Here is a 24,510-nt window from a genome sequence, read left to right on the forward strand (position 1 = left end):
CTGTGGCGTAAAACTCAAGAGCATCTTCATTGAACAACTTAAAAAACCAGTGGCTCTGGGACCCTCCCCCAAGGGTGCTCTGTCCTGATGTCATGCGCTCCCTGGGTCTGCACGGCTCCTGAGGGCAGACAGGGAGGAAGCAGCGGCCTCTGGGAGTGCCTGCCCCAGAAACACCGCTCACAGGAGCCACAGGGAGCCCAAGGACACCAGCAGAATGTAGCCAGTGAGGGTGACCGGGCTCAGGAAGGCAGGGCCAGCCCTACTGATGAACCTCATGTCCGTGATCTGCCTCTTGATCCAGTGGGTGAAGTGGGAGGTGCTGGTGTAGATGCCTGGGAAGCGGTGCTGGTTGCAGCTCCGGCTCCAGCTCACCACCCCCATCTGAATCCAGGAGTTGTTCACCTGGCAGACGAGGGAGCTGCCAGAGTTATCCTGTGGAGGGGAGGAGGGGAGGCGTGAGGGAGGCGGAGGGAGGGCCTCACTGCGGGCTCTGCAGAAATTCACACCTTCTTGAGCCAGATCCTTAGCAAGAGCTGCCTTAGGCTTATGCTGCCCCCGAAAATGAGGCATGGCTAGAAACCTGCTCCGTGACTTGGAAGTTCTGCCCTTGGGCCCCAGCTCAGGATCACACTGGCCTCTCTCTTCATTCTCCTGCTAACCCTCTGACCAGAACCCCCCGGTCCCCACCTCTGTCCTCCCTTAAATCCCGGTGGGCCTCCAAGGTGCCACCCTTGACCACCTTCTTTCCTACACTACTGCTTTCAGAGTCACTATTTGAAATGCAACCCAGCCCCCTTTTTTGGTACAAAGCAGGTGCGTGTATAAGAATAATGTTTATAACAGCACGCATCAAAAAGTCATAGTTGTTATGCCTGCTGAAGGTAGGTTTAAGACTTTTTTTAAGCTTCCTCTATAAGGAAGCTGTAATTGTTGACAAGCTTTATAAATCAGAAAAACAGCTTTCTCTATATTTATATACATATCTATATATATTTAATGTAATTCAAACCAAGATTTAAAGAACATAATCTAATGAAGAGTGCATGAGACACTTAAGGAAAAAAATAATAAAACTATACCTAAGAATTAAATGAAGACTCACATCAAGGTAAAGAGATATTTTGGTTCTTAGGTAAGGCGACTGAAAACAACATAAAAATGCCAATGCTCAGCATTTGGCTTTCTGCACTATGGACGACCAGATACACTGCCTGAGCTTGCTGTAGATAACTAAATACGTGTGAGGTTAAAAACTTCTCATTTTAAATACACAGATGAGCCGGCAAGAAAATGAAGACTCCTCAGAGTCCAAAACCCCGGGAGGTCAGCAAAGCCCACATGGCTTTGGTCACAAGGCTATTTGTCAAACTTGGCAAAACTGACCTTCCATTTTCACAGTGTCCTTCATCGATGTGGGAGATAAAAGGCAAAACCCAGGGCCTGCACAAGGAGGAGAGCCTAAGACAAAACGTCCTGCAAAAAGTTCCACCTCCAAAAAAGACCACGCCCTCTGAGGGAGGAGAAACTGGGAGCACCTGCCCTCACGTGAACTTGTGATTGGAATTCACACTATGTGAGTGGTTCCAAAAACCCAAGCCAAGGATGCCATTCAAAGTGGTCCTGGGTTAGTCATGTACCCAGAGGATTCTCACAGAGAACACCCAAGAACATTTCCTCACTCTTTAAAACATCACCCCACACACAGGGAAGTTGAGATACCATGAGCAAATGCCAGCCAGCAGAAAAAAACAAGAGCATAATTAGAACCTGCTCATCTTGAAACTCAGGGATTATCACAAGTGGAAGGTTCAGAGTTTCTGGTAATGCAGCACTATTTCATAGGCTTGGGAGGGAGTGTATGGATGTTGGTTGTGTTATTCTTTATTCTCCATATATGTTTTATAAATATGCTTTTGTCTCTTCAGTAGAGAGTAAAAACTATTTTAAAAGATTAAAAGGGTCAGTCCTCCTTACATTAATCTCTAAAGTTCAAGCAATTCCAAATAAAATGCCAGATGGATTTTTTTTTCAGGACCTTGACAGTCTGATTCTAAAATTGATATTGAAGGATAAGAGTCCATGAATTCCATGACAGGTCTGAGAAAGAAGAGCAAGTGGGAGAGTCAGGCTGGGGGCAGATATGACCTACCGGAGAGTTAGATATATGTCAAAGCTGTAATTACAGAAACTGTGGCACTGGCATAAAAATAGGAAAATAGACCAGTCATGCATCGGAGAGCTAACCTGATGCCTGCACGTGAGGAGTTGTAGCACATTCTCCAGAAAGCTCTGGGAAAGGGGATCTCTGTTTTAATGAGGGGAAACCGATGAAGAAAAATGAAGTTGGATCTTACCTAACAACACTCCAGAGGAATTAAAACTGTCAATGTGAAAAGTTAAAACGATAAAGCTCATTAGAAACACGTAGGACTATGACTTTGACTTGAGATGAAGCATATGTCTTAAAATAAGACTCAAAGCCCACAAACTTAAAGAGGAGAGATGTGTTGGGCTTAATTACATCAAAGCTATGACTAGTCAGTGAAGGACACCGAATCTCATTGAAGATAGGTGATGAATTAAGATAGGGCATTTACTCTGTCTAAAAGTAACTAGAAGTCAATGTTTAATATATGTAAGGACACTCTGAACATTAACAAGCAGAGAAAGAGAGTTGAGAGACTTCTGGGGAAGATGGAAGAGTAGGAGGACCCTGGGCTCACCTCATCCCATGGATACACCTAGATATCACCCACATCAGAGTAAATAAACCAGAAAATAACTCAAAGACTGGTAGAGCAGACTCACCACAGCTAAATGTAGAGAAGGAGCCACACTGAAGAGGGTAGGAAGGATAGAAACCCAGTCAGGGGCCAAACTGACCTGTAATACTGTCTGTGGGAGGGTGGGATGCCACAGGTGTGGGGAGGAGAGAGGAGCAGACCCCCACCCCAGCCACAGGGGATGCCCTATGCAGAGACAAATGCCCATTTCATTTGGCTTTGAAAACCAGAGAGGCCTAACTTTGTGAGTCCTTACAATCAGTGGAGCTTAACACCTGGAACTTTAAAAAATCAGTGGCTCAGCTCTGAGAGAGCCAGAGGGTGACAGGAAATTGAGCCCCTGCTCTTAAAAAGACAGCATAACAAACAGCCCTTGAGATACAGCATAGAAGCAGCAGTTTAAAAAACACCTAGGGTATATGAGAAGGAGATTTATTTACTAATCTCAGAGTGTATGCTAGAGGGGCAGGGATCTTTGGGAGACTTCTCCAGAAACAAAAGGTCAGCGGGTGCATTTCCCACCCCTACCCTCCCAGTCTAGATACATGGACACCTGCAGGAACCAGCCCCTTGAGAACAGTCCCCACCTAGTTTGCTAACAGTGCATCTCACCCCCACATTCTCCTATGGATGTACCCCCTCCATCCCAGCTGGCCTCAGCAGGAGTTTTCCCAGGCAGCTGCAGGTCATCCTCCTGTAGTGGACCAGCACAGACCTTGCTGGCGCTGTGCATCCTGCACCACGGTCTCCTGAAGATTCACCTCCTCCAACACACCTTTGGGAGGAGATCATCCAAAGCAGTGCCACAAGCCTGGCAGGGTGCAAGCAGCCTCAACAGGGGCCAGCACCAATCCCAAGTGACTCTTGCCCTGGAGAGAGGGGAAGATAACCACACACACCAATCCCACTGCAGACATCTGGTCTGACTGCAAGTCGCACCCACCAATGAAAGTTTTCAGGGGACAACACCTAAAATGAGCACCCTGCAGTTCAGTGCTACCACCGTTCTTGCAAATACCTGGTCTGACCCAACTCAAGTCCATGGCAACCCCAGACAGACCTAGTAACAACATAGGTACCAAATCCTGCCCACAACAGGCAAAGAGAGCCATTGTAGATGACTGGACTGGAGGCAAACATGGCTCGGCCACAATAGTAGGGTGCACACAACACACATAGGAGACACCCTGGAAGTGCCAGGTTCTGGTGAACAGGGAACATTGTACTGCAGGGCACTACAAAACCTCTTCTTCATAAGTCTCCTACTTGGAATAGAAGGAGATGTAGCTGACTTTCCTAACACATAGAAACAGACACAGAGAATTAGACAAAATGAGGAGACAGAGGAATATGTCCCAAGTGAAAGAACAGGACAAAATCACAGCAAGAGAGCTAAGCAAAATGGAGATAATATGTCTGATAGAGAATTTAAAGTAATGATCATAATGGAGTACCTGGGTGACTCAGGTGGTTGAGTACCAACTTTTGATTTCAGCTCCAGTCATGATCTCAGGGTCATGGGATGGAGCCCCGGTGTCAGTCTCTGTGCTCAGCGGGGCAGTGGGGAGTCTGCTTGAGATTTCTTTCCTTCTGCCTCACCCCTCTCCGCCCTGCCCCATGCACGTGCTCTCTGTCTCTCTCAAAATAAATCAATAAATCTTTAAAAAATAATAATAAAGGAATGGTCATAAAGATACTCACCGGACTTGAGAAAAGAGTGGAGGACCCCAGTGAGTCCCTCAACAAAGAGATAGAAAACATAAAAAAGAATCAATCAGAGATAAAGAACTCAATAACTGAAATTAAAAATACACTAGATGGAATTAATAGTATATTAGAGGAAGCAGAAGAATGGATCAGTGACCTGGAGGACAGAGTAATGGAAAGCAATCAAGCTGAACAGGGGAGTGAAAGGTAATAATAATAAATTAAAATAGATTAAGGGAACTCAGTGACACCATTAAGTGTAATAACATTCACATTATAGGTATCCGAGAAGGGGAAGAGAGAAAAGGGGGGACAGAAAATGTATTTGAAGAAATCATAGCTAAAAATCTCCCTAATCTGGGGAAGGAAAGAGAAACCCAGATCCAGGAGGCACAAAAAGCCCCCAATAAAATCAACCCAAGGAAGTCCACACTAAGACACATAGTAATTAAATGGCAAAAAGTAGTGAAAAAGAGAAAAATTTTTAAAGCAGCAAGAGGAAAAAAACAGTTACACACAAAGGAAACCCCATAAAACTATCAGCTGATTTTGCAGCAGAAACTTTGCAGGCCAGAATAAAGTGGCATGATATATTCTAAGTGCTGAAAGGAAAACATCTACAACCAAGAATACTCTATCCAGCAAGGCTACCACTCAGAATAAAAGAAGAGATAAAGAGTGTCCCAAACAAACAAAAGAAGGAATTCATTACCACTAAACCTGCCCTACAAGAAATGTTAAAGGTGACACCTTGGTGGAAAGGAAAGACCATAAGCAGGAGTAAGAAGAGGAAGAAGCGCAAAAGCAGTAAAAATAACTATATCTTTAAAATTAATCCAGGGACTCACAAAATAAAAGGATGTAAAGTATGACACCATATACCTAAAGTGTTGGGTAGAGGGGAGAGGAGTAAAGAATGGGTCCAAACTTAAGTGACCACCAACTTAATAGTGCTATATGCAGAAGATGTTATATACAAATCTAATGGTAACCACAGATAAAAAAACTGATAATAGATATGCAAAAAATAAAGAGAAAGGATCCAAGTATATCACCAAAGAAAGCCAGCAAACTGTGAGAGAGCAAGAGAAGAAAGGAACAGCGGAGAACTACAAAAACAACCATAAAGCAAGTAACAACATGGCAATGAGTACATAACTATCAATAATGACTTTGAATGTAAATGGACTAAATGCTCCAATCAAAAGACATACGGTGATGGAACAGATAAAAAAGCAAGAATTATCTATACCCTGCCTACAGAAGGCTACTTTCAGATTTAAAGACACATGCAGACTGAAAGCGAGGGGATGGAGAAGCACTGATCATGCAAATGGAAGTGAAAAGAAAGTTAGGTAGAAAGAGAGTTAAGGGAGACTCCAGAGTGTACACCCCAGTCACCAGATCCCTGACAGTTTGGCGAGGTGGGGACCCCCACCCCCTCCCAGGAGCACCGAAGGAGGGAGATGTGGTAGGGCTTGGCAAAGTAAATCAAATTGCTGTTTAAATCTAGACTTGTAATCAGACAGGGCGTGTAATAACTAAAAGTGACTGCCCAAAATGATGTTTGAGGGAGGGAAGAACTTTGACATAGGGCGTGTGGGGAGGGGGCGGGCAGGGACTTGAAAGAATAGCCATTTAATGTGGATTCTCTAACAAATTGAGACTTCTCAACAAACAAATACAGGAGGGAATAAGTGGCATGATATCATTTATGCACGTGAAAATACACATACAGCGACCCTATGCATTTTTGAAAGATACAGGTATATCTTTAAAGATATGTAATAAACAGATTTGAGTAGGTGCCTTTGCAGGGCGAGAATATGGAAGATGAAGGGGAAAATCAAGACAGTGATCATCAAGCTAATGATGATGACGTGAGGACCCTTACCTGAGAGAGAAGACTAACTGGACTCCAGGGCCCATAGGAAAAGAAAACCCAGAGAGAATAGCAGGGAGAGAGAAAGATCGCAAATGTGGACATTCTCTTGCCACAGTGAAATAGAACCAGAGCCCATGACAGAATGTGAACTACCCTATCAAAGGAAAAGTAATTAACTTTTAAAAATGTTAAAGTAAAAACAGAATTAAAATCTATGTGTAGAGAGAGAAGAATACCACATATGGCCAAGCCCATGGGATATGGGCCTGAATTGCACATAAGAGTCCCGGTCTAAATATTTTCGTCAAACAAGAGAGAATGAAAATAAGTTATTCACTATTGTCCTCAGTTATGTATTACCACACATTCAGCTCAAGACACTTGAAAAGGAATTAATAAAGACAAAAAAGAGATAATCCCTCCTTTAGAAAGCAGAAAATCATAGCCTTGAGAAATGAAATCAATAGCTAGTTCTTAAAAAAAACAACAACAGAATAGGTAAGCACCTTGTAAATCTTGCCAAGAAAAACAGAAAGGGAAGGAAAATGCAAATACTTCATGGTGTGAGTAGAAAAGAGGTGAGAACTGCATCCTGGGAAAATACACTTCTTCAGAATCCGAAGAATGTTTGTAACCTCCTCTTTGTGGATTTAAATTCTGGATGAAATGAGTAATTTCTAAGAAAATGCAAATCACATAAGTCCAATAATCATGGGCAAAACAACTTAAAATTTTGCCCACAACCGGGACCCCTTAAAGGAAAACAGACCCACATAGTTTCATAGGCAACTTCTGTCCAGCATTCAAGGAGCACATCATTTATATTGTTTCAAATGTTCCAGAACTTGGGCTGACATTTTTCAAGTGAAGCATAGTCTTTGATTCTGTATCTTGATACAGGGAGCGCCTTCCTCAGCGTTCCTTAAAAAGGAGGCCAGACTCACTGGAGAGAGAAAACAAAATGCAAAGGCCAGGTGGGTCATGCTGCCCCGATGTTTCTCGCAGGATGCTTCCTTCCCAGGCCGGTACCTTTCCTGGGCCCTGCACCCACAGGGCCCTGTGCCTGGCCCAGGGCCCAGCACAGGCCGTCTGTTGGATGAATAAACAAATTAAACATGTTCTAAAAAAAAAAGATATTGTAAATCTGAATTTGACAGATGAATGAAACAGAAGGACACGGTGAGCAGGGAAAGACGATCCTGGCGCACAAGCTAGGCAGACTTGAGGAGTCTGTTCTCGGGGCTGACTCGGCACATTTGATCAAAGCAGGGAGGATCTTGAGAGCTGCAGAAAACACATTTTATGAAGCAAGGCATTCACTCCTGAAATAAAATGCTATAGCAGAACAGGCTGGAACGGCTCTCTCCCTGGTAGACGATACGCCAGATGAGCACCATGCTTCATGATGAAGGCCAGCAACAAGAAAAGGCCCAGCTACAAATTCCATTTGGAGACGTGCCCAGGGGACTGAAAAAAACAAACATCGTGAGCACCAAAAAGTCAAAATCGTTACTAATTACAGCTCCTAGGAGTGTAGGCCTGCAGACCCCGAGAGAGTCAACTAAAAACTCTTAGATCTAATAAAAGAGTTCAGCTCGCTCTTGTCAACAAGATATTTTCAACAAGAGGATGGGTCTGGGGGAAGGAAATGAAGAAGGTGAAAATGAAGGAAGGTCTTGTCCCGCTGTGGAGGAAGTTGTAGACGCTGATTAACTCTATTTGTTAATTCAGGTCTAAATATGTGTGTGGAAAATATAAGGTGACCAGTCGCAACCTGAAATTGAGACGTGACAACTTCTAAACCATTACAGCAGAAAAGTAGAGTGGAAAAAATAAAAATCAACCCAAAACATAAGGAGGGGGGACAAAAAAAAAAAACATTCTTCTTGGTAAATGGATTAAAGAATATTCTCCCAGATATACTAACAAAAACAGCATCCAACTTTATGCTGTTTCACAAGAGACACACTTAAAACAAAATGACACAGTGTCTCTCAGAAGACAGAGCAATCGTTCTGGAATATAGTTCTTGCACTGCAGTAGACAAGAAAAGTCAGAAGCATACACACTGAAAAGAAGGAGTTAAATTGATCACTGTTTGCAGATGATAGGTCTCTGGACCTGCAAAATTAAAGAGAATTAACTAGATCCAGAAAGGATGCTTGTTACACACACACACATACACAAACCAAATATATAGTTCCAGCAGAAAATAAAATGAAAGAAAACACACTGCTCACAACAGAGATATAAATCACGTAGGCATATTCTTAAAGCAACAACGTGCAGCAACTTTGTGGAGGAAACTGTAAACTCCTTGCTCTAGACAGAAAGAAATAGAACAAAATTTTCCCTATTTTCCCTAAGTTACTCTATTAACTTCCACCAAAATCGCCACATGATTTTCTTTTTGACATTCTCCTGAGATTGTTCAGTTGGAACGCACACGGAGAACAGCCAGGCAAATTCTTTAAAAGGAGAATAATGAAGGAGGACTTGCCTGACCACAAACAAACAAACAAAAAAAAGGAATTAAATAGCTACAATAATTTAAGAAGAGTGGTGTTGGCAGAGGGATGAGACTGTAAGAGTCAGAGACAGACCAAAATTAGATGGGAATGTAGAATATAATAAAGGGGGCATTTCTTTTTTTAAGATTTTGTTTTTAAGTAGGCTCTATACCCAGTGTGGGGCCCGAACTCACAACCCCAAGATCAAGAGGCACACACTCCACCAACTGAGTCTGCCAGGCAGCCCCTAAAGGGGACATTTCTAATTCATTGCCAGAAAAAAAAAAAAAAAACCTAAGTATTCAATAAGAGATTATTTGCAAAACTGGCTATATTTGGAGGAAAATAAAACAGATTGCTTCTCTCAACCTTCCAGATGAATCAAAATTGCAATATTTAAAGAAAAGAATTAAGAACATGCATGAGTGAATATGTTTATAATCTTAGGGTGGGAAAGGTACTTCTAAGCACAGCACAAAAACCACTTCACCAAGGGAAATAATGATAAATTTTTAAATAATTCTATGGAGAAAAGTCCACACTGGAAAAAGGCAAATGACAGACAAATAGGGTAAAATATTGTAAAGCATTTTATGAAGGGTTAAAACTTCCAGTTCCCAAAGTTTTAAATAACTTTTTATTTTGAAATAATTTGAGACTCACAAAGAAGTTGCAAGTATAATATTTTTACCCAGATTTACTAATTGTTAATGTTTTATCATATTTGTTTTATATTCCCTCTCCATATGTGTGTGTGTTTATATAAAAAGTATATATATTTATAAACCATTTTAAGTTGAAAAAGACATGATGTTCCTTTACCAATAATTACTACAGCATATAATATCCAGAGATTTTATAAATCAATAAAAACAAAAGTGGTTTAATAGAAAATCATGAGCAAAGGACAGAGAAGAGTGTAAATGGTCCACTGAACACCTCAAGCATCTTAGTCTGGACTCCCTTTGTTCTTTTACAATTTATTTGGAAGTTGAGTTCTTTCCCTGACCCTGGGGAAGAGCTTGAGCAGAACCAGAAGTCTTTGCTCACTGTGGTTAACGTCATCATAGTTGCTATGATGACACGGTCACAGAAACGTGTCTCAGTTCAGAAATCAGAATATCCATTCCCACACAGCAATCACAATGCCAGGTTTGCTTTAAAGTAAAAGTGCTCCCCACTGCTGTCTAGGGCCTTCGGCAAACAGAAGGCCTGGGAAGGAGGAAGCCTGGTCTGTTTTCCCCATTCCTTCCCTTAAGCTCTTGACCCTGTGATACACACACATTGTGGAATGTTGGTCACACAACTACCTTTGAATCCTGATACACAGTGTATTTTGATGATTTTGTTGAAACTTCCTAATAGCCTGTTGTATAAGCAATTTACAAAATTGCCCGATTTCATGAAATTAAAGCAGAAATAAAAGTTTTAGTCTACCAGAGGAACAAAAGTTAAAATGAAAATAATGCCTAATGTTGGGGATGACACAGAGAAAGGGACACTCATATACTGTTGGTATTGATATAAATGGATCAAATATTTGAGAAGACTAATTTGTCAATATCTTTTAAAAATTTTAAATGTGCATACAACTGATCTTGTAATTACACTTCTAAAAACTTATTAGAGAAATATTTGAACAAATGTGCAAAGATCTATGAACAAAGATTTCTACTCTGGCATGGTAGAAAAATACTGAAATGAGTTCAGATGTCTATCGATAGGAGAATGGGTAAATAGATTATGACATAACAATATGAGAGACTTGTTCAGTATTCAAGGAGGATGGAATGTATTTATATAGACAGTCCAAGATAGTTCAAGATCTATTTCAAGTGAAAGTAAAAAATTTGGAGGATAAAATTATAGTACAGTCTTTCATTAAAGATAAAAACTAGAAAAAAACCTAAACCTTTTTTAGAGTTTCATATATGTATAGAAAGAAGTGTTAAGGATAGAAACTAAACAACTTAGAGCAGAAATTTCTAGGTAGTTTGATTATAAGAAAGTTTCATTTTCCAACTTTTTCATTTATGTACTACTTTTTTAAGGAGATGCATGCATTTCCTTTCAAATCACACTATATATTTTTTAAAATAAGGTAGTCATAAGGGAATCACAACAGTACAAAATTTAAGAGATGAAACCACGTTTAAAAGATGATTTCATGGTTTTAAATGCTTTAAAGACAAAACTAGAAAGAGTAAATCTTTTTGCTCAAGAAGACAGAAAAAGAAAACCAAATCAAGCCAAGGGAAGAGGAAGAAAAATTAAGAGAAATAGAAAACAATGAGATAAATATTAAAAACTACATACCAGGCCACTAGGCAAGTTGCAACATATTCCACATCACTGGTATCAGGCAAGTTGCAACATATTCCATATCACTGGTATAGCCATAGAGCCAATTTTATGACCACGCGACAACTGGGTCAGAAATGATTAACAAAACAAACAAGCACACATGTATTTGGAAATAAAAAAAAAAACACTTCTAAATAAGTCATGGGTCAAAATGAAATAAGAATGAGAATTATAGAAAATATTTAGAACTGGATAACAGTAAAAATGCTACATATTAAGATATGTGGCATTAGGCTAAAGCAGTATTTAGAGGGAAATTTGTAGCCTTAAACATCTTTATTAGAAAAGAAAAAAGTCCAAAAATACATTGGAGGTCTTCTCTATCCACTCATCTATCCATGGACACTTAGCGGCTTCCATATCTGGGCTGTTGTAAATAATGCAATAAATGTAGGGATGCATATATCTTTTCAAATTAGTGTTTTCATTTTCTTCAGGTAAATGCCCAGCAGTGGAATTATTGGATCATAAGGTGGTTCTACTTTTAAACTTTTCGAGGAAATTCCACACTGTTTTCCACAGTGGCAGCACTGGTTTGCATTCCCACCAACAGTGCAAGAGGGTTCCCCTTTCTCCGCATCCTCACCGAGTCCTGCTGTTTCTTGTGTTGTTAATTTTAGCCATTCTGACAGGTGTGGTGATATCTCATTGTGGTTTTGATTTGCATTTCCCTGATGATGAGTGATGAGCATCTTTTCATGTGTCTGTTGGCCATCTGTAGGTCTTCTTTGGAAGAAATGTCTTTTCGGGTCCTCTGCTCATTTTTTAATCAGATTGTTTGGGTTTTTTGTTTGTTTGGGGTGTTTTTCTGATGTTGAATTGTATGGGTTCTTTCCATATTTTGGATATTAACCCATTATCAAAAATATCATTTGCAAACACCATCTCCCATTCCGTAAGTTGCCTTTTCATTTTGTTGATGGTTTCCTTTGCTGTGCAGAAGCTTTTTAGTTTGATGTAGTCCCAATTGGATTGTTTTCATTTTTGTTTTGCTCTTGTTGGCCTTGCCTGAGGAGACAGATTCAAAAACATATTGCTAAGACTGATGGGCAAGAGTTTACTGCCTATGTTTTCTTTTAGGAGTTTTATGGTTTGGGGTCTTACATTTAGGCCTTTAATCCATTTTGAGTTTATTTTTGGTATGGTGTAAGAAAATGGTCGAGTTTCACTCTTTTGCATGTAGCTATTTGGTTTTCCCAACACTACCTATTGAAGAGATAGTCTTTTCCTCATGGTATATTCTTGCCTCCTTAATTAACCTTTGTCATTGGTTAATTAACCACGTAAGCATGGGTTTGTCTGGGGGCTCTCTATTCTGTTCCACTGATCTGGGTCTATTTTTGTGCCAGTACCATACTATTTTGATTACTCTAGCTTTGTAGTATAGCTTGAAATCTGAGACTGTGACACCTCCAGCTTTGTTCTTCTTTCTCAAAATTGCTTTTTCTATTCTGGGTCTTTTGTGGTTTTATACAAATTTTAGGATTTTTTTTCTAGTTCTGTCAAAATTACTGCTGGTATTTTGATAGGGATTGAACTGAAACTATAGATTGCAATAGGTAGTATGGACATTTTAATGATTAATTCTTCCAAACCATGAGCATGGTATATCTTTCCATTTATTTGTGTTGTCTTCAATTTCTTTCATCATTGTCTTATAGATTCCAGAGTACAATTTCTTTCACCTCCTTGGTTAAATCTATTCCTAGGCATTTTATTCTTTTTGATGCAATTGTAAATGGAGTTGTTTCCTTCATTTCTTTCTGCTACTTCATTATTAGTGAATAGAAATGCAACAGATTTCTGTATATTCATTTTGTATCCTGCAACTTTACTGAATTCCTTTATTAGTTCTGTTAGTTTTTTGATGGAGTCTTTAGAGTTTTCTATATATACTATCATGTCATCTGCAAATAGTGACAGTTTTGCTTGTTCCTTAACAATTTGGATGCCTTTTATTTCTTTTGTTTGTCTGATTGCAGTGGGTATTCTGTGCTGCAAGATTGTCATATATGGCCTCTATTATGTTGTGGTATCGTCCCTCTATACACACTTTGCTGAGAGTTTTTTACTATGAATAGATGTTGAATTTTGTTAAATGCTTTTTCTACATCTAATGAGATGATCATATGATTTTTATCCTTTTGTTAATGTGCTGTATCATGTTGATTGATTTGCAGACATTGAACCATCTTTGCATCCTGGAACAAATCCCACTTGATCATGGTGAATGATCCTTGTAATCTATTGTTGAATTCAGTTTGTTAATATTCTGTTGAGGATTTTTGCTTTATGTTCATTAGGGGTATTGGTCTATAATTTTTTCATGTAGTGTGTTTGTCTGGTTTTAGTGTCAGGGTAATGCTGGCCTCATAGAATAAATTTGGAACCATTCTTTCCTCTTCAATTTTTTTGGAATAGTTTGAGAAGAATAGGTATTAACTCTTCTTTGAATGTTTGGTAGAATTCACCTATGAAGCCATCTGGTCCTGGGCTTCTGTCTGTTGGGAGTTTTTTGATTACTGATTCACTTTTCATTACTAGTAATTGGCCAGTTCCAAATTTCTATTTCTTCCTGATTAATTCTTGGAAAATTATGTTTTTAGTAATTTATCTATTTCTTCTAGGTTGTCCAATTTTTTAGTGTATTATTTTTCACAGTCGGCTCTTATAATTCTTTGTATTTCTGTGATGTTAGTTCAACTTCTCTTTCGTTTCTGATTTGGTTTATTTGAGCCCTCTCTCATTTCCTTGATGAGTCTGGCTAAAGCTTTATCAATTTTATCTTTTCAAAGAACCAGCCCTTAGTTTCATTGATCTTTTCTATTGTTTTTTTAGTCTCTATTTTATTTATATCAGTCCAATATTTATTATTTCCTTCTACTAACTTTGGGCTTTTTTCTTCTTTTTCTTGTTCCTTCAGATGTAAGGTTAGATTGTCTGAGATTTTGTTTCTTGAGGTAGGCCTGCATCATTATAAACTTGCTTCTTTTTAGTCAAAGCATGGCTGATTTTTTTTTTTAAACTGGTCATTACTTTTGATGTTATATTATTGTTTATTCTGGTCTCTATTTTTATTTCTTTCTGATTTTTCTTTGTTATTTCCTTCCTCTACTAAATTTCAGCTAAGTCTCTTCTTTTTCTAGCTCCTTGTGGTGTAATCTTAAGTTGTTTATTTGAACTTTTTTCTTAATACAAGCATTTATAGCATAAATTTTACTCTAACATCTGCTTTTGCTGCATCCCATAGGTTTTAGAATAGTGTTTTCTTTTTCTTTTGTTTTGAGACATATTTTGACTTGCCATATTATTTCTTATTTGGCCCACTGCTTGTGCAGTAGTGTGTTGTTTAATATTTACATGTTAAATATTTAATATTTACATTGTAGATTTTCCAGTTTTGTTTTATTATTGATCTTTAGTTTTGTTTCATTGTGCTTGGAATATATCCTTGGTATGATTTCAGTCTCAAATTTGTAATATTTATCATGTCTCTTTTTTGTGCTTTAATCAGGGGATTCTTCTATGTATACTTGAGGAAAATATGTATTCTATTTTTCTTGGATGGAATGTTTTCTACACATCTCTTAGAACCATGTATTATGAAATATGCTTCAAGTAAAAAATGTTCTTGTTGAAAAAAAAATAGTAACTTTAACTGAGGGTACTCATTTAAAATAAAGCATATCAGAGGGGAGGTGGGTGGGGGATGGGTGAAATCGGTGATGGGGATTAATAGTCCACTTACCATGATGAGCACTGCATAATGATGCATAAAATTGTTGAATCACTATATTGTACACCTAAAGCTAATATAACACTGTATCTTAACTAGACTGGAATTAAAACTAAAAACAACAAAAAATTTTTAAAAAGAACTGCTTTTGCTGCATCTCAAAGATTTTGAACCGTTGTATTTCCATTTTCATTTGTCTCAAGGTATTTTTTAATTTCCTCTTTGATTTCTTCATTGACCCATTGCTTATTTGGGAGTGTGTTGTTCAGCCTCTACATTTCTATTTTTTCCAGGTTTTTTTCTTGTAACTGATTTCTAGTTTCATACTGTTGTGGTCAGAAAAGATGCTTGATAGGATTTCAATCTTCTTAAATTCAGTGAAACTTGTTTTTGTGGCCTAACATATAATCTATCCTGGAGAATGTTCCATGTGCACTTGTGCACTTGAAAACAATGTGTATTCTACTGTTTTTTGGATGGAATGTTGTGTGTGTGTGTGTGTGTATACACACACACATATATAATATATGTATATATAAAACATTCAGCATAGCTGATCTAGTGGATTGTTCAAAGGCACTGTTTCCTTACTGATTTTTTGTCTGGAAAATCTATTCATTGAGTAAGTGGTGTGCTAAAGTACCCTAATATTATTGTATCACCATGAATTTCTCCTTTCATGTCTGTTGATATTTGCTTTACATAATTAGGTGCTCCTGTATTGGGTGCATAGATATTTACAGTTGTTATATCCTCTTGTTAGATTGATCCCTTTATCATTATGTAATGCCCTTCTTTATTCCATTAAGGTTTTTTTAATCTCTTTTGCCTAATATAAGTATTGCTACTCCAGCTTTTTTTTTCTTTTTGCTTCAAATTGCATGGAATATCTTTTTCTATCCTTTCACTTTCAGTTTGTATGTATCTTTAGTTCTGAAGTGAGCCTCTTATAGGTAGCATATAAATGGGTCTTGCTTTTTTTAATCCATTCAGTCAATTGGAGCATTTAGTCCATTTACATTTAAAGTAATTACTGATACTTATATATTTACTGCCATTTTGTTAATCGTTATCTGGTTGTTTTTATTGTTCTTCTTTGTTCCTGTCTTCCTCTCTTGTTCTCTTCTCTTGCAATTTGATGACTCGATTTAGTGTTTCGTTTGGATTCCTTTCTGTGTGGGGGGGATGGGTACTATTATAGGCTTTTGACTTGTGGTTACCATTGAGGTTCATAACATCCTATATATATAACAATTTATTTTAAGTTAACATCACTTAAGTTTGAACATATTCCAAACACTACATTTTTATACCCCCACCACCTCCACATTTTATGTATATGATGTCATATTTTACATCTAGGAATCGGTTTTTGCAATGGATGCCGTTGGGACAAATGACAGTCCACATGAGGAAGTAAATAAAAATAGCCCTCTCTCTATCTCACACCATTCACAGGACCAGTATCCAAAATATAAAAATATAACAAAAAGAAAAAGGCAAACAATAGAAAATGTGCAAAATATCTGAAAAAGTGATTCATAGAAGAAGAATCACGAATGGAGAGCGAGCATGTGAAAAGAGGCATAACTGCACTAGTAACTGGGGACATGAACACAGCAACCACATTGCCATACGATTGTTCTGTTTCTCATCTAACAGAATGGAAAACATGTTATAGTCTGCCAGTACCAAAAATGTTGGCAACAGTATGGAACAGAATTCTCAAACACTGCTATAAGAATATGGATTCACACAAAACTTCGGAAAACAATTTGGCAGTAACTATTAAAGATGAAGGTATGCACAGCCTGTGACCCACCAGTTCCTTGCAAGACACATCCTGTCGAGAAATTCTGGAACATATAAATAGGGAGATGTGTGTGAGACTATCTAGCAGTTTGTGATAAGAGAAAACTGAACACTGGGGCGCCTGGGTGGCTAGGTCTGTTGAGCGTCTGACTTTTGATTTCGGCTCAGGTCACGATCTCAGGGTCATGGGACGTAGCCTTGCGTCTGCTTGAGAGTCTGCTTGAGAGTCTCTCCCTCTGCCCCACCCCCGCCCCCTGTGCATGCACATAACTTGCTCTCTCTCTCTCAAAAATAAATAAATAAAATCTTTTTTAAAAAATTTAAAAAAAAAAGACCTAAGATGCATTGCCATTATTACCATTATTGTGGACAAGTGCAAAGAATATTTTCTGCCCTATTTTACAGACTTGGAAACTGAAGACCAAGGAAAGGAGATTTTCATAAGGTCACACAGTGCCCTGTGAAAAGGAAGACATGTCCCCTGGAAGCCCTCTCCCTGCCCTGGGCCACACACCCCGCACCTGACAAGAGTCCATGCCCCATTCTGAGCTGACACACAGCATGTCGTGCCCAATGAACTTCTTCTGGTCCTTCAAGAAGAGGAACTGGTACTGCTGATGGCAGGTTTCACTGTTTATGATCTTGACAGCCACCTCCTGAAGACTGTATGGGGTCTTTGGGGTTACTGAAGAGACTGAGAGAGAGAGAGATCCTGCCTCGTCATCCCTTCAACCATTTGGCATGCCTCCATCTTGAAGTTGTCCAGATTTACTAGGGTGGGAGGCAGGGCCATTTCCTGGGATGGCACTTTGTAAAGACCCCCATCCCCACAGCCTGACATTTTTGGAGAAAAAAAAAAAACCCTAAGCTCATTAAAAAGACTGAAGCAAGAGTATCCCCCTGAGCAACATCTAGGCACTGAATGAGGACAAGGAGAGACTCCTTCAATAATTCAGGTTTCAGGAGGGTGGGGGCTGAGCACTGACTGCTCCATGGCTACCTGGCAAGATGTCAAGACCCCAGAGCCCAAAGTGTGCCACCCCCTGGAAGGCAAGATCCCACAAACACTCTTAGATTCTAGGCCTCGAGGGTGGCACCCACAGAGGCCAGATCTTCAGGAATTATTGGTGCCTGGAGGTAACAAATATGCATGAATGCAGCCCAATGCCTTACTGCTTCCTGAGACCGTGGCCCATGTGCCACTTGCAGACAGAGAACCCCACTGATAGCCAAAGATCGATTGCCTGCCATGCTGCAAGGTGAGGGCTTGGCACTAGATTTAACTTCACTTTGGCAACGGAGGTTCATGCAAGCCATGTGTGTCTTTTACACGAGAGCACTGTGTGTATCTTCCTAGCAACAGAGGTCAGGATAGTGTGCAGCATGTGTGAGCGCTCAGGAATGTTTGTTGATGGAGGGAACAGGTGAATCAAGGAATGAACAAATGAGAGGCGCCTGGGTGGCTCAGTCGGTTGGGCATCTAACCCTTGATTTTGGCTCAGGTCATGATCTCGAGGGTCGTGGGATCAAGCCCCATGTTGGGCTCCGGGCTGGGCATGGAGTTTGCTTGGGATTCTCTCTCCCTTTGTCTCTCTCCCCACCCCAGCCCCCGCTCATTCTCTCTCAAGTAGATAAATTAATTAATTATTTTTTTAAAAAAGATGGGAATAAACAAATGACCCCATGCTGAAGTTGTGTTCTGAAGAGGTCGGTGTCTTGGGACCTCTGCCTGCCTTCACCCACCTCCAGTGCTTTTATGTCCCCACCCGATCGCCCAGCACATGGTTCCGACAGAAAGCTTGAATCTGTTGTTGGGTAGGCAGACAGGCTGGATGAGCGGGGACCAGGAGATGGGGTCTCTGAGCTTCAGGAGGGCAATATCGTGGGATATGAGGTTGTGGAAATCCTCGTGAATCACGATGCGGGTAAGCAGGAGCTGGGTGCCGTTGTCTGAGAGGCTCTGGACTCCCACCCTCACGGAGTACATTTTGGGGTCCTTGGATCTGCAAGGCCATGGGTAGGAGGCAGGTTGCCAACAGTGAGACCATAAGTGGTTGGAGAGACACAGACTGAGCACAGGGTAAGCCAGCCAGGTCCCTAGTCCCAGGTCCCCAGATTTACCGGGGGGCCCCCCAGGCCAGAAAGCAAAGCCCCCGGGACTGGCTGGGTGCCCTGACTGACCTCTGCAGGCAGTGCGCAGCCGTGAGGACCCACTGATGGTGGATGAGGGAGCCGCTACAGATGTACACGCCCAGAAACAGGATGCTCACCTGCCATGGCCACTTGCCTACCTCCACCAGCTTCCCCTTCACCATCTTGCAGGCGATGTTGGTGTGACCGCAGGTCTGGAACCAGCGTTCTAAGGAAAAAGGTAGAAAGGGGACTGTGCCAGCCCCGAGCAGGTTCTCAAGCGGCCCTCCCAGCACCATACACAGCAGACCATCGAGGCAGAGAGGGCCACATTCCAGCCATTGCACAGGTGGGCGAGGGCGTTTCATACAGCCTTAAAAATGACAACCAAAGGTCCAGAGGCAACAAGTGCCCCACCTGATAAAGCAATCCGCCAAACGAGGGGGACCAGCCAGCCCCTCCATGGCTTGTTGGGAACCACCACCCCAGGATTCATCTCTGTGTGCTTGTTTACAGGGGCAGATGGTTAGAGTAGCAAAGGAGGAGACTCATCCGAGGAGTGAGTTGCCGGTCAGGGGGTAGGTGATGGGGCACAAGTGAGCAGGATGGCTTGTAGTTGTGCAGTGATGTTGCATTGCACAATTCCAGCACCCGCCTTCACAGCCCCCCCAAGGGGTGTGCTCTCTGTGACCATATGAGGAAGTGAGTAGAGATGCTTGTCGGTCCCCTCCTTGCCCCTCCCTGTCCCCAACAACAGGAGTGGGAGCAGAAGGAGCTACACGGAACTGGTTTTGAGACTGAGGCTTTGAACTGGCCTATCTTGGACTGGTATTTATTAACTGAACATTGTTGAGGACAGGAAAGGGAGAAATTCTACAGCAAAGGTTGGAGACCAAGATGAAAGACAAATAAAAAGTTTTTTTTTATGTATATGGCCTTCTGTCAAGTTTGGGCTGGCCAACAAGCTGTTAACATGCAGTCATGGATCCTCACAGAGGCAAAGCTAGACAAGTGTTTACACCCGTCGGAAGCTGGCGTGGTCCCAGAAAGTCTGTTTCCCTCCGTGTGCATGCCAAGCAGAGCATCAGGGACTCAGCAGCAGTAACCAAGGCTTGTCCTTGCCTGGGGGAGGGTCCATGATGCTGGTGGAGGGGTTCATTAATAAACAGAACAAGGCTAATAATCTATGGTGGTCCATATACATTAGCAGAAGCACTTAGCGGGCCCTGCCTCATGGAAATTCCCCCCAAACCATTCTACCACGTCCCAGGGCTCCTGGTATAATGACATGTAGATGGCCGGCTCCCTTGCCACAGACTTTGTGGCTGGACACCCTCACCCTCAACCAGGGCCTTCCACAGGGTCCACGGGCACCCTCATGAGTCCCCACATCTCCATGGACTTTTGTCTTGCCTTGTTCTCTTGCTGCTCCTTTCTTGCTCGTGTCCCTGTCCGATGGTTTGCCGTCCTATGTTCCACCTCCCCCCAGGGGGAGTCACATTTCCAGCTCCTCTCATGTGCTGTGGTGGGGTCGTGGCTACCTTGTTGTTTCAGGTTACAGCCTGCCCCATGGACACTGTCCCATTCCGGGAGGAAAGAGGAGTTCCAGAGGCTTGCCCTTTCCTTTCTCACAAAGCTGTGGGCCCTGCAGAACCAGGGCTCTGCAGAATGACCTTCAGCACCTAAAAAGTGACAGTCCTGGGGGGCAAGTGTGGGCTTCGCCTCTGCGCTCCACACCCGGCGTGGGTTCCCCAGGCTCAGAGAACTGCCCTCCTCAGAACTCACATCCAAAACAACACCAACTCCAACCTCCTTCCTCGAAACCTCACGCAGGAATGGCAGGATTCAGCCTGGAGATGCCAGGCCCCCCCATATCTGGGGGGGGGGAGCCACGATGGATTGGTTGGGGGCAGGAGGTGTTGCAGATCAACCTCGCCAGAGGCCCAGCCTCACCATCCCACACACAGGGGACACTCAGGGGCTCAAACAGACTCCATTGCAGATAACCTCTACCCCTTCTTGGAGCCTGGAAGTCACGGCACACCCACTTACAAGCCGCACCTCGATGTCATGGCCCACACTCACCTGTGGTGACAGGAAGACCTGTTGTAGCTCATTGACCTCTGTCTCTGTAAGGTCACAGCCTGCCACCCCCACCCCCACATCATCATAGGCACCTCAGTCAGCTCTGTGGAGCAATGCCCATCCTCACCATCCTAAAATGTCCCCGATGTCTAGCGGCAGCCCGGAGTGGGAGAACACTCACTCACTCGCTCGCTCGCTCGCTCTACAAGGCACTGGTCTGGGAAGGGGAGTCGCGCAGTGAGGGGAAAAGGAAAGGTGGGGTCCCTGAGTTGGGGAGCATGTCCCTACTCACAGACACCATGCGAGCATGTGTCCTGCCAAGTGGGAGGACGGTCAGCGGGCAGGTGACCTGAGCCAGGGCCGCCACCACCAGATCACACATGGTTGCTTAGTGCGGGGAGCCAAAGGGCTTCTGTCACACGGTGGCCCAAATGTTTCACCACGGAGAATCTGCTGAAAACTGGTGTTGAATCCTGGCTCCACAAGTCACTTAAGTCCCCTGGGCCTTGGTTTCCTCTCGTGAAATGGGGACACTGTAAAGCCCAGCTCACAGGGGCATTGAGACCTTAAGTCAGTAGCGTTAAGTGGTCACTCACGCCTCACGTTGTCATCCCAAGTCCTGGTCTTCTTAGATCGCGCTTCCCAAACAAGCTCATCTGGTCCATGGTTGTTAGCTTGTTCCCCAATTTCTTTTTTTTTTTTTAAGATTTTTTTTTATTTATTTGTGAGAGAAAGAGCCCAAGCAGGGGGAGCAGGGGCGGAGTAAGAGGGAGAAGCAGGCTCCCCGCTGAGTAGGGAGCCCGATGCAAGACTCGATCCCAGGACCCTGGGATCATGACCCAAGGCGAAGGCAGACACTTAACCGACTGAGCCACCCAGGCGCCACTGTTCCCCAGTTTCTAACAAGGCTCTTCCCTCGTGGTCATGGCCACCCTGCAAACTAGAACGGCTGTGACACCAGCTGGGTCCCTAGGCTGGCACACCATGCAGGCTGGTGACGATGTGCCCCTCAGGATACAGAGAAATTTAGGCATGAGGACAGCACCCAGGCAAACAGACCCCTCCTGCCTCTCTCCCATGTCCCTAAGGCCCTACCTTCAAAATACAGTGGGGTCCCAACTCTGGCAGAGGAAAATGGAGATGTGAGGCTCTGAAGATCTCCTGGCCCACACGCCATGGCTAGCAGGTGCCCAGCCTGCACTGGTCCTCATAAAGGGACGTGGGGGTGGGGTGGGGCAGGGTGTCTCCCCTGTGTGAGAATTCTAGAACTCATGGTTTGTTTATTCACGGAAGCGGGGATTGGGCCGTTGCCCCCGGGTCGGGGGCTCACCCAGCTGCGGCAGAAGCAGGATCCCGAGAAGGAGACAGTGTGGTGATGGTGAGGGCCCGCCAGGGTCACTGTGGGATGCTGCCACCAGGCCCCCCCCTGGAATGATTCTCCTGGTGCCTATCCCTGAGCCTGTGACAGCACCCGGTATCTGGCCCACGACAATGCCTCCCGGGCTCTGGCTTGGCTTTGATGGCGCCCCTGTGTACCCAATCCTGAGTCTACTACAGCCCACCTGGAGACCCTGGTGCCCGGTCCAGTCTCCTTCATGAAACCCTTCTGAGGGCACCCCGAAGGTGTAGGAACTGAGGCACTGGAAGAGGATAATGGCTCATTCCTGCTGCAGGGGGGCCTGAGCCAGAACTAGAGTTTTCCTTTCTCCCACAGGCTTGGCTCCTGGGTAGAGGAAGGCCAGGCATTCTGGGCCTGGGAACGTGACTTTCTGAGAGGAAGCAGCTTGCAGGCCTGGGTCTTCATGAGCCAGCAGAAGACATGCCTTCTTGGGACCGCTCCCCAGCACCTCACTGAAGTCCCCTCCCCAGGGACCCCATGCTCCTCACACTGTCCATTAGGACTGCTCACTCCTGCCCACCCCATCACCAGCATTACCGAGGACGCAGGGTAATGAGGTTGCTGACACACTACTGGCGGGGCGGTGGATGAACCAGGCCACCATGGCGGGGAACTTCGGGATCACTTAGTAAAGCAGAGTTATGTGCCTACCCCACAACCTGCTTGCGTGCCCTAGACACGGTCATGCACAGATGCAGCAGGAAAGGTATGAGAGACGGTTCATGGCAGTACTGCTGGTTAGAACCCCAACTGGAAGCTACCCAACAGCCCCCAAAGGGCTCAGCCCTCAAATGTGGAGGCTCAGAATACTCACCAGCAGTGAGTGGCCTGCTCCACGTAGCGATGTGGCCAATCTCAGAAACAAACAAACACAGAAGAAAGAAGTCAGACACAGAAAAGTACATACCGCATGAAATTCAAAAACAGGCAAAACAAACTATGTCTAGAGATCCATGGCAGAAAATCAAGGAAATGATTATCCCTACAATCAGATTTCCCGTAGGGGAAAAGGGGGAGAAAGAGAGAGAGTGAAAAAGGAAAAAGAAAAGAAGGGAAGGGAAGGGAAGGGAAGGGAATCCAGGGAAGAAAAACCCTCTCTACTCTCCGGCCTTGGTGGAAAATAATACTCTAAGGGGATCAATCAATGAAACAAAATAAGAAAATTCAATAAAAAACCAAGCATATCCATCATCACCACCGATGTGAATACAAAAACCCTCTACTTTTTAAAGGTCAAAGATTCTTACATTGGGTAGAAGAAAAGGCCCCTCACATGCTACTTATCGGTGAGCCACCTAAAACAGAGTGACAGGAAGCAGTCAAAAGTAAAAAGGCAAAAATATAGTAAGTATATGCAAGCGAAAATAGAAGTGTCAGTGTTGCTCTCTAGAGATGTGATTCAGGACCAAAGCTTTACACAGAAAAAGCTATTTCATGCTGGGAAAAGATAAAAATTAGAAGGACTATGTAACATCATAAAGTTCTGAACACCGATCACATAACATCCAACCTATAAAGCAAAGTCAATCAGTGATCTGCGAGAAACTGAAACACCTCACTTTAGGGGACGGCCTTCTCCGACTGTCTTTGGGGGATGAAATAGCTATAAAAACCAACCACACACTAGATTACCAACAGCACCGTGATAACCACCCTAAAAGCTGAACAGTTTGGGCCACGGTTTTGTACCACGATGCAATGACACAGGGATTTAATAACGAAAGAGTGCGCAACTTATCTGAAATTTTTAAAAATACACTTTAACTTATTTTGTAGAAATAACATTCTATAAACTCTTCAGGAAATATTAATAATTAGAGTAATGCATTAAACACTTACTGGGTGTGTTCAAGGCAAATCCACAACCTTAAAGGCATTTATTATTGAATAACAAAGAATGAAAACAAATTAAATGCTCAAATCAGGAAACTGTAAAAGGTATACAATAAAGCCAAGTTGGGTGCCTGGGTGGCTCAGTCATTAAGCGTCTGCCTGGGGCTCGGGTCATGATCTCGGGGTCCTAAGATCGAAGCCCGTGTCGGGCTCCCAACTTAGCTGGGAGCCTGCTTCTCCCTCTCCCTCTGCCCCTCCCCCGTTCC

General features: G+C 42.8%; 1 protein-coding gene across 1 annotated transcript; it reads right to left on the reverse strand.

Annotated features, from left to right (window-relative positions):
• Positions 1–10: 10 nt before the first annotated feature.
• Positions 11–22,247, reverse strand: LOC112834063 (putative serine protease 46). The gene is made up of 5 exons (XM_025885531.2): positions 22,108–22,247; positions 18,979–19,156; positions 18,541–18,800; positions 17,319–17,491; positions 11–432 (listed from the first exon to the last, which is right to left on the reverse strand). The coding sequence occupies exons 1-5, from the start codon at positions 22,187–22,189 to the stop codon at positions 178–180; spliced, it is 948 nt and encodes a 315-aa protein (XP_025741316.1). The 5' UTR covers positions 22,190–22,247; the 3' UTR covers positions 11–177.
• Between the last annotated feature and the right edge of the window lie 2,263 nt (positions 22,248–24,510).

The sequence above is a fragment of the Callorhinus ursinus genome, unplaced genomic scaffold (genome assembly GCF_003265705.2).
Source record: "Callorhinus ursinus isolate GAN/ISIS: 27379988/994484 unplaced genomic scaffold, GSC_fseal_2.0 scaffold15, whole genome shotgun sequence".
Classification (NCBI taxonomy): Eukaryota; Metazoa; Chordata; class Mammalia; order Carnivora; family Otariidae; genus Callorhinus; species Callorhinus ursinus.

Bases quoted from the DNA above. Each gene is read 5' to 3' on its own strand.
- LOC112834063 (XM_025885531.2), bottom strand. From the start codon at position 22,189: ATGGCGTGTGGGCCAGGAGATCTTCAGAGCCTCACATCTCCATTTTCC. The intron at 18,801-18,978 runs GTCAGTCAGGGC...ATGGCCTTGCAG, and splicing joins GCTGCGCACTGCCTGCAGAG to ATCCAAGGACCCCAAAATGT. The intron at 433-17,318 runs GTGCGGGGTGTG...TCCCCTCCACAG, and splicing joins GGGGCATGGACTCTTGTCAG to GATAACTCTGGCAGCTCCCT.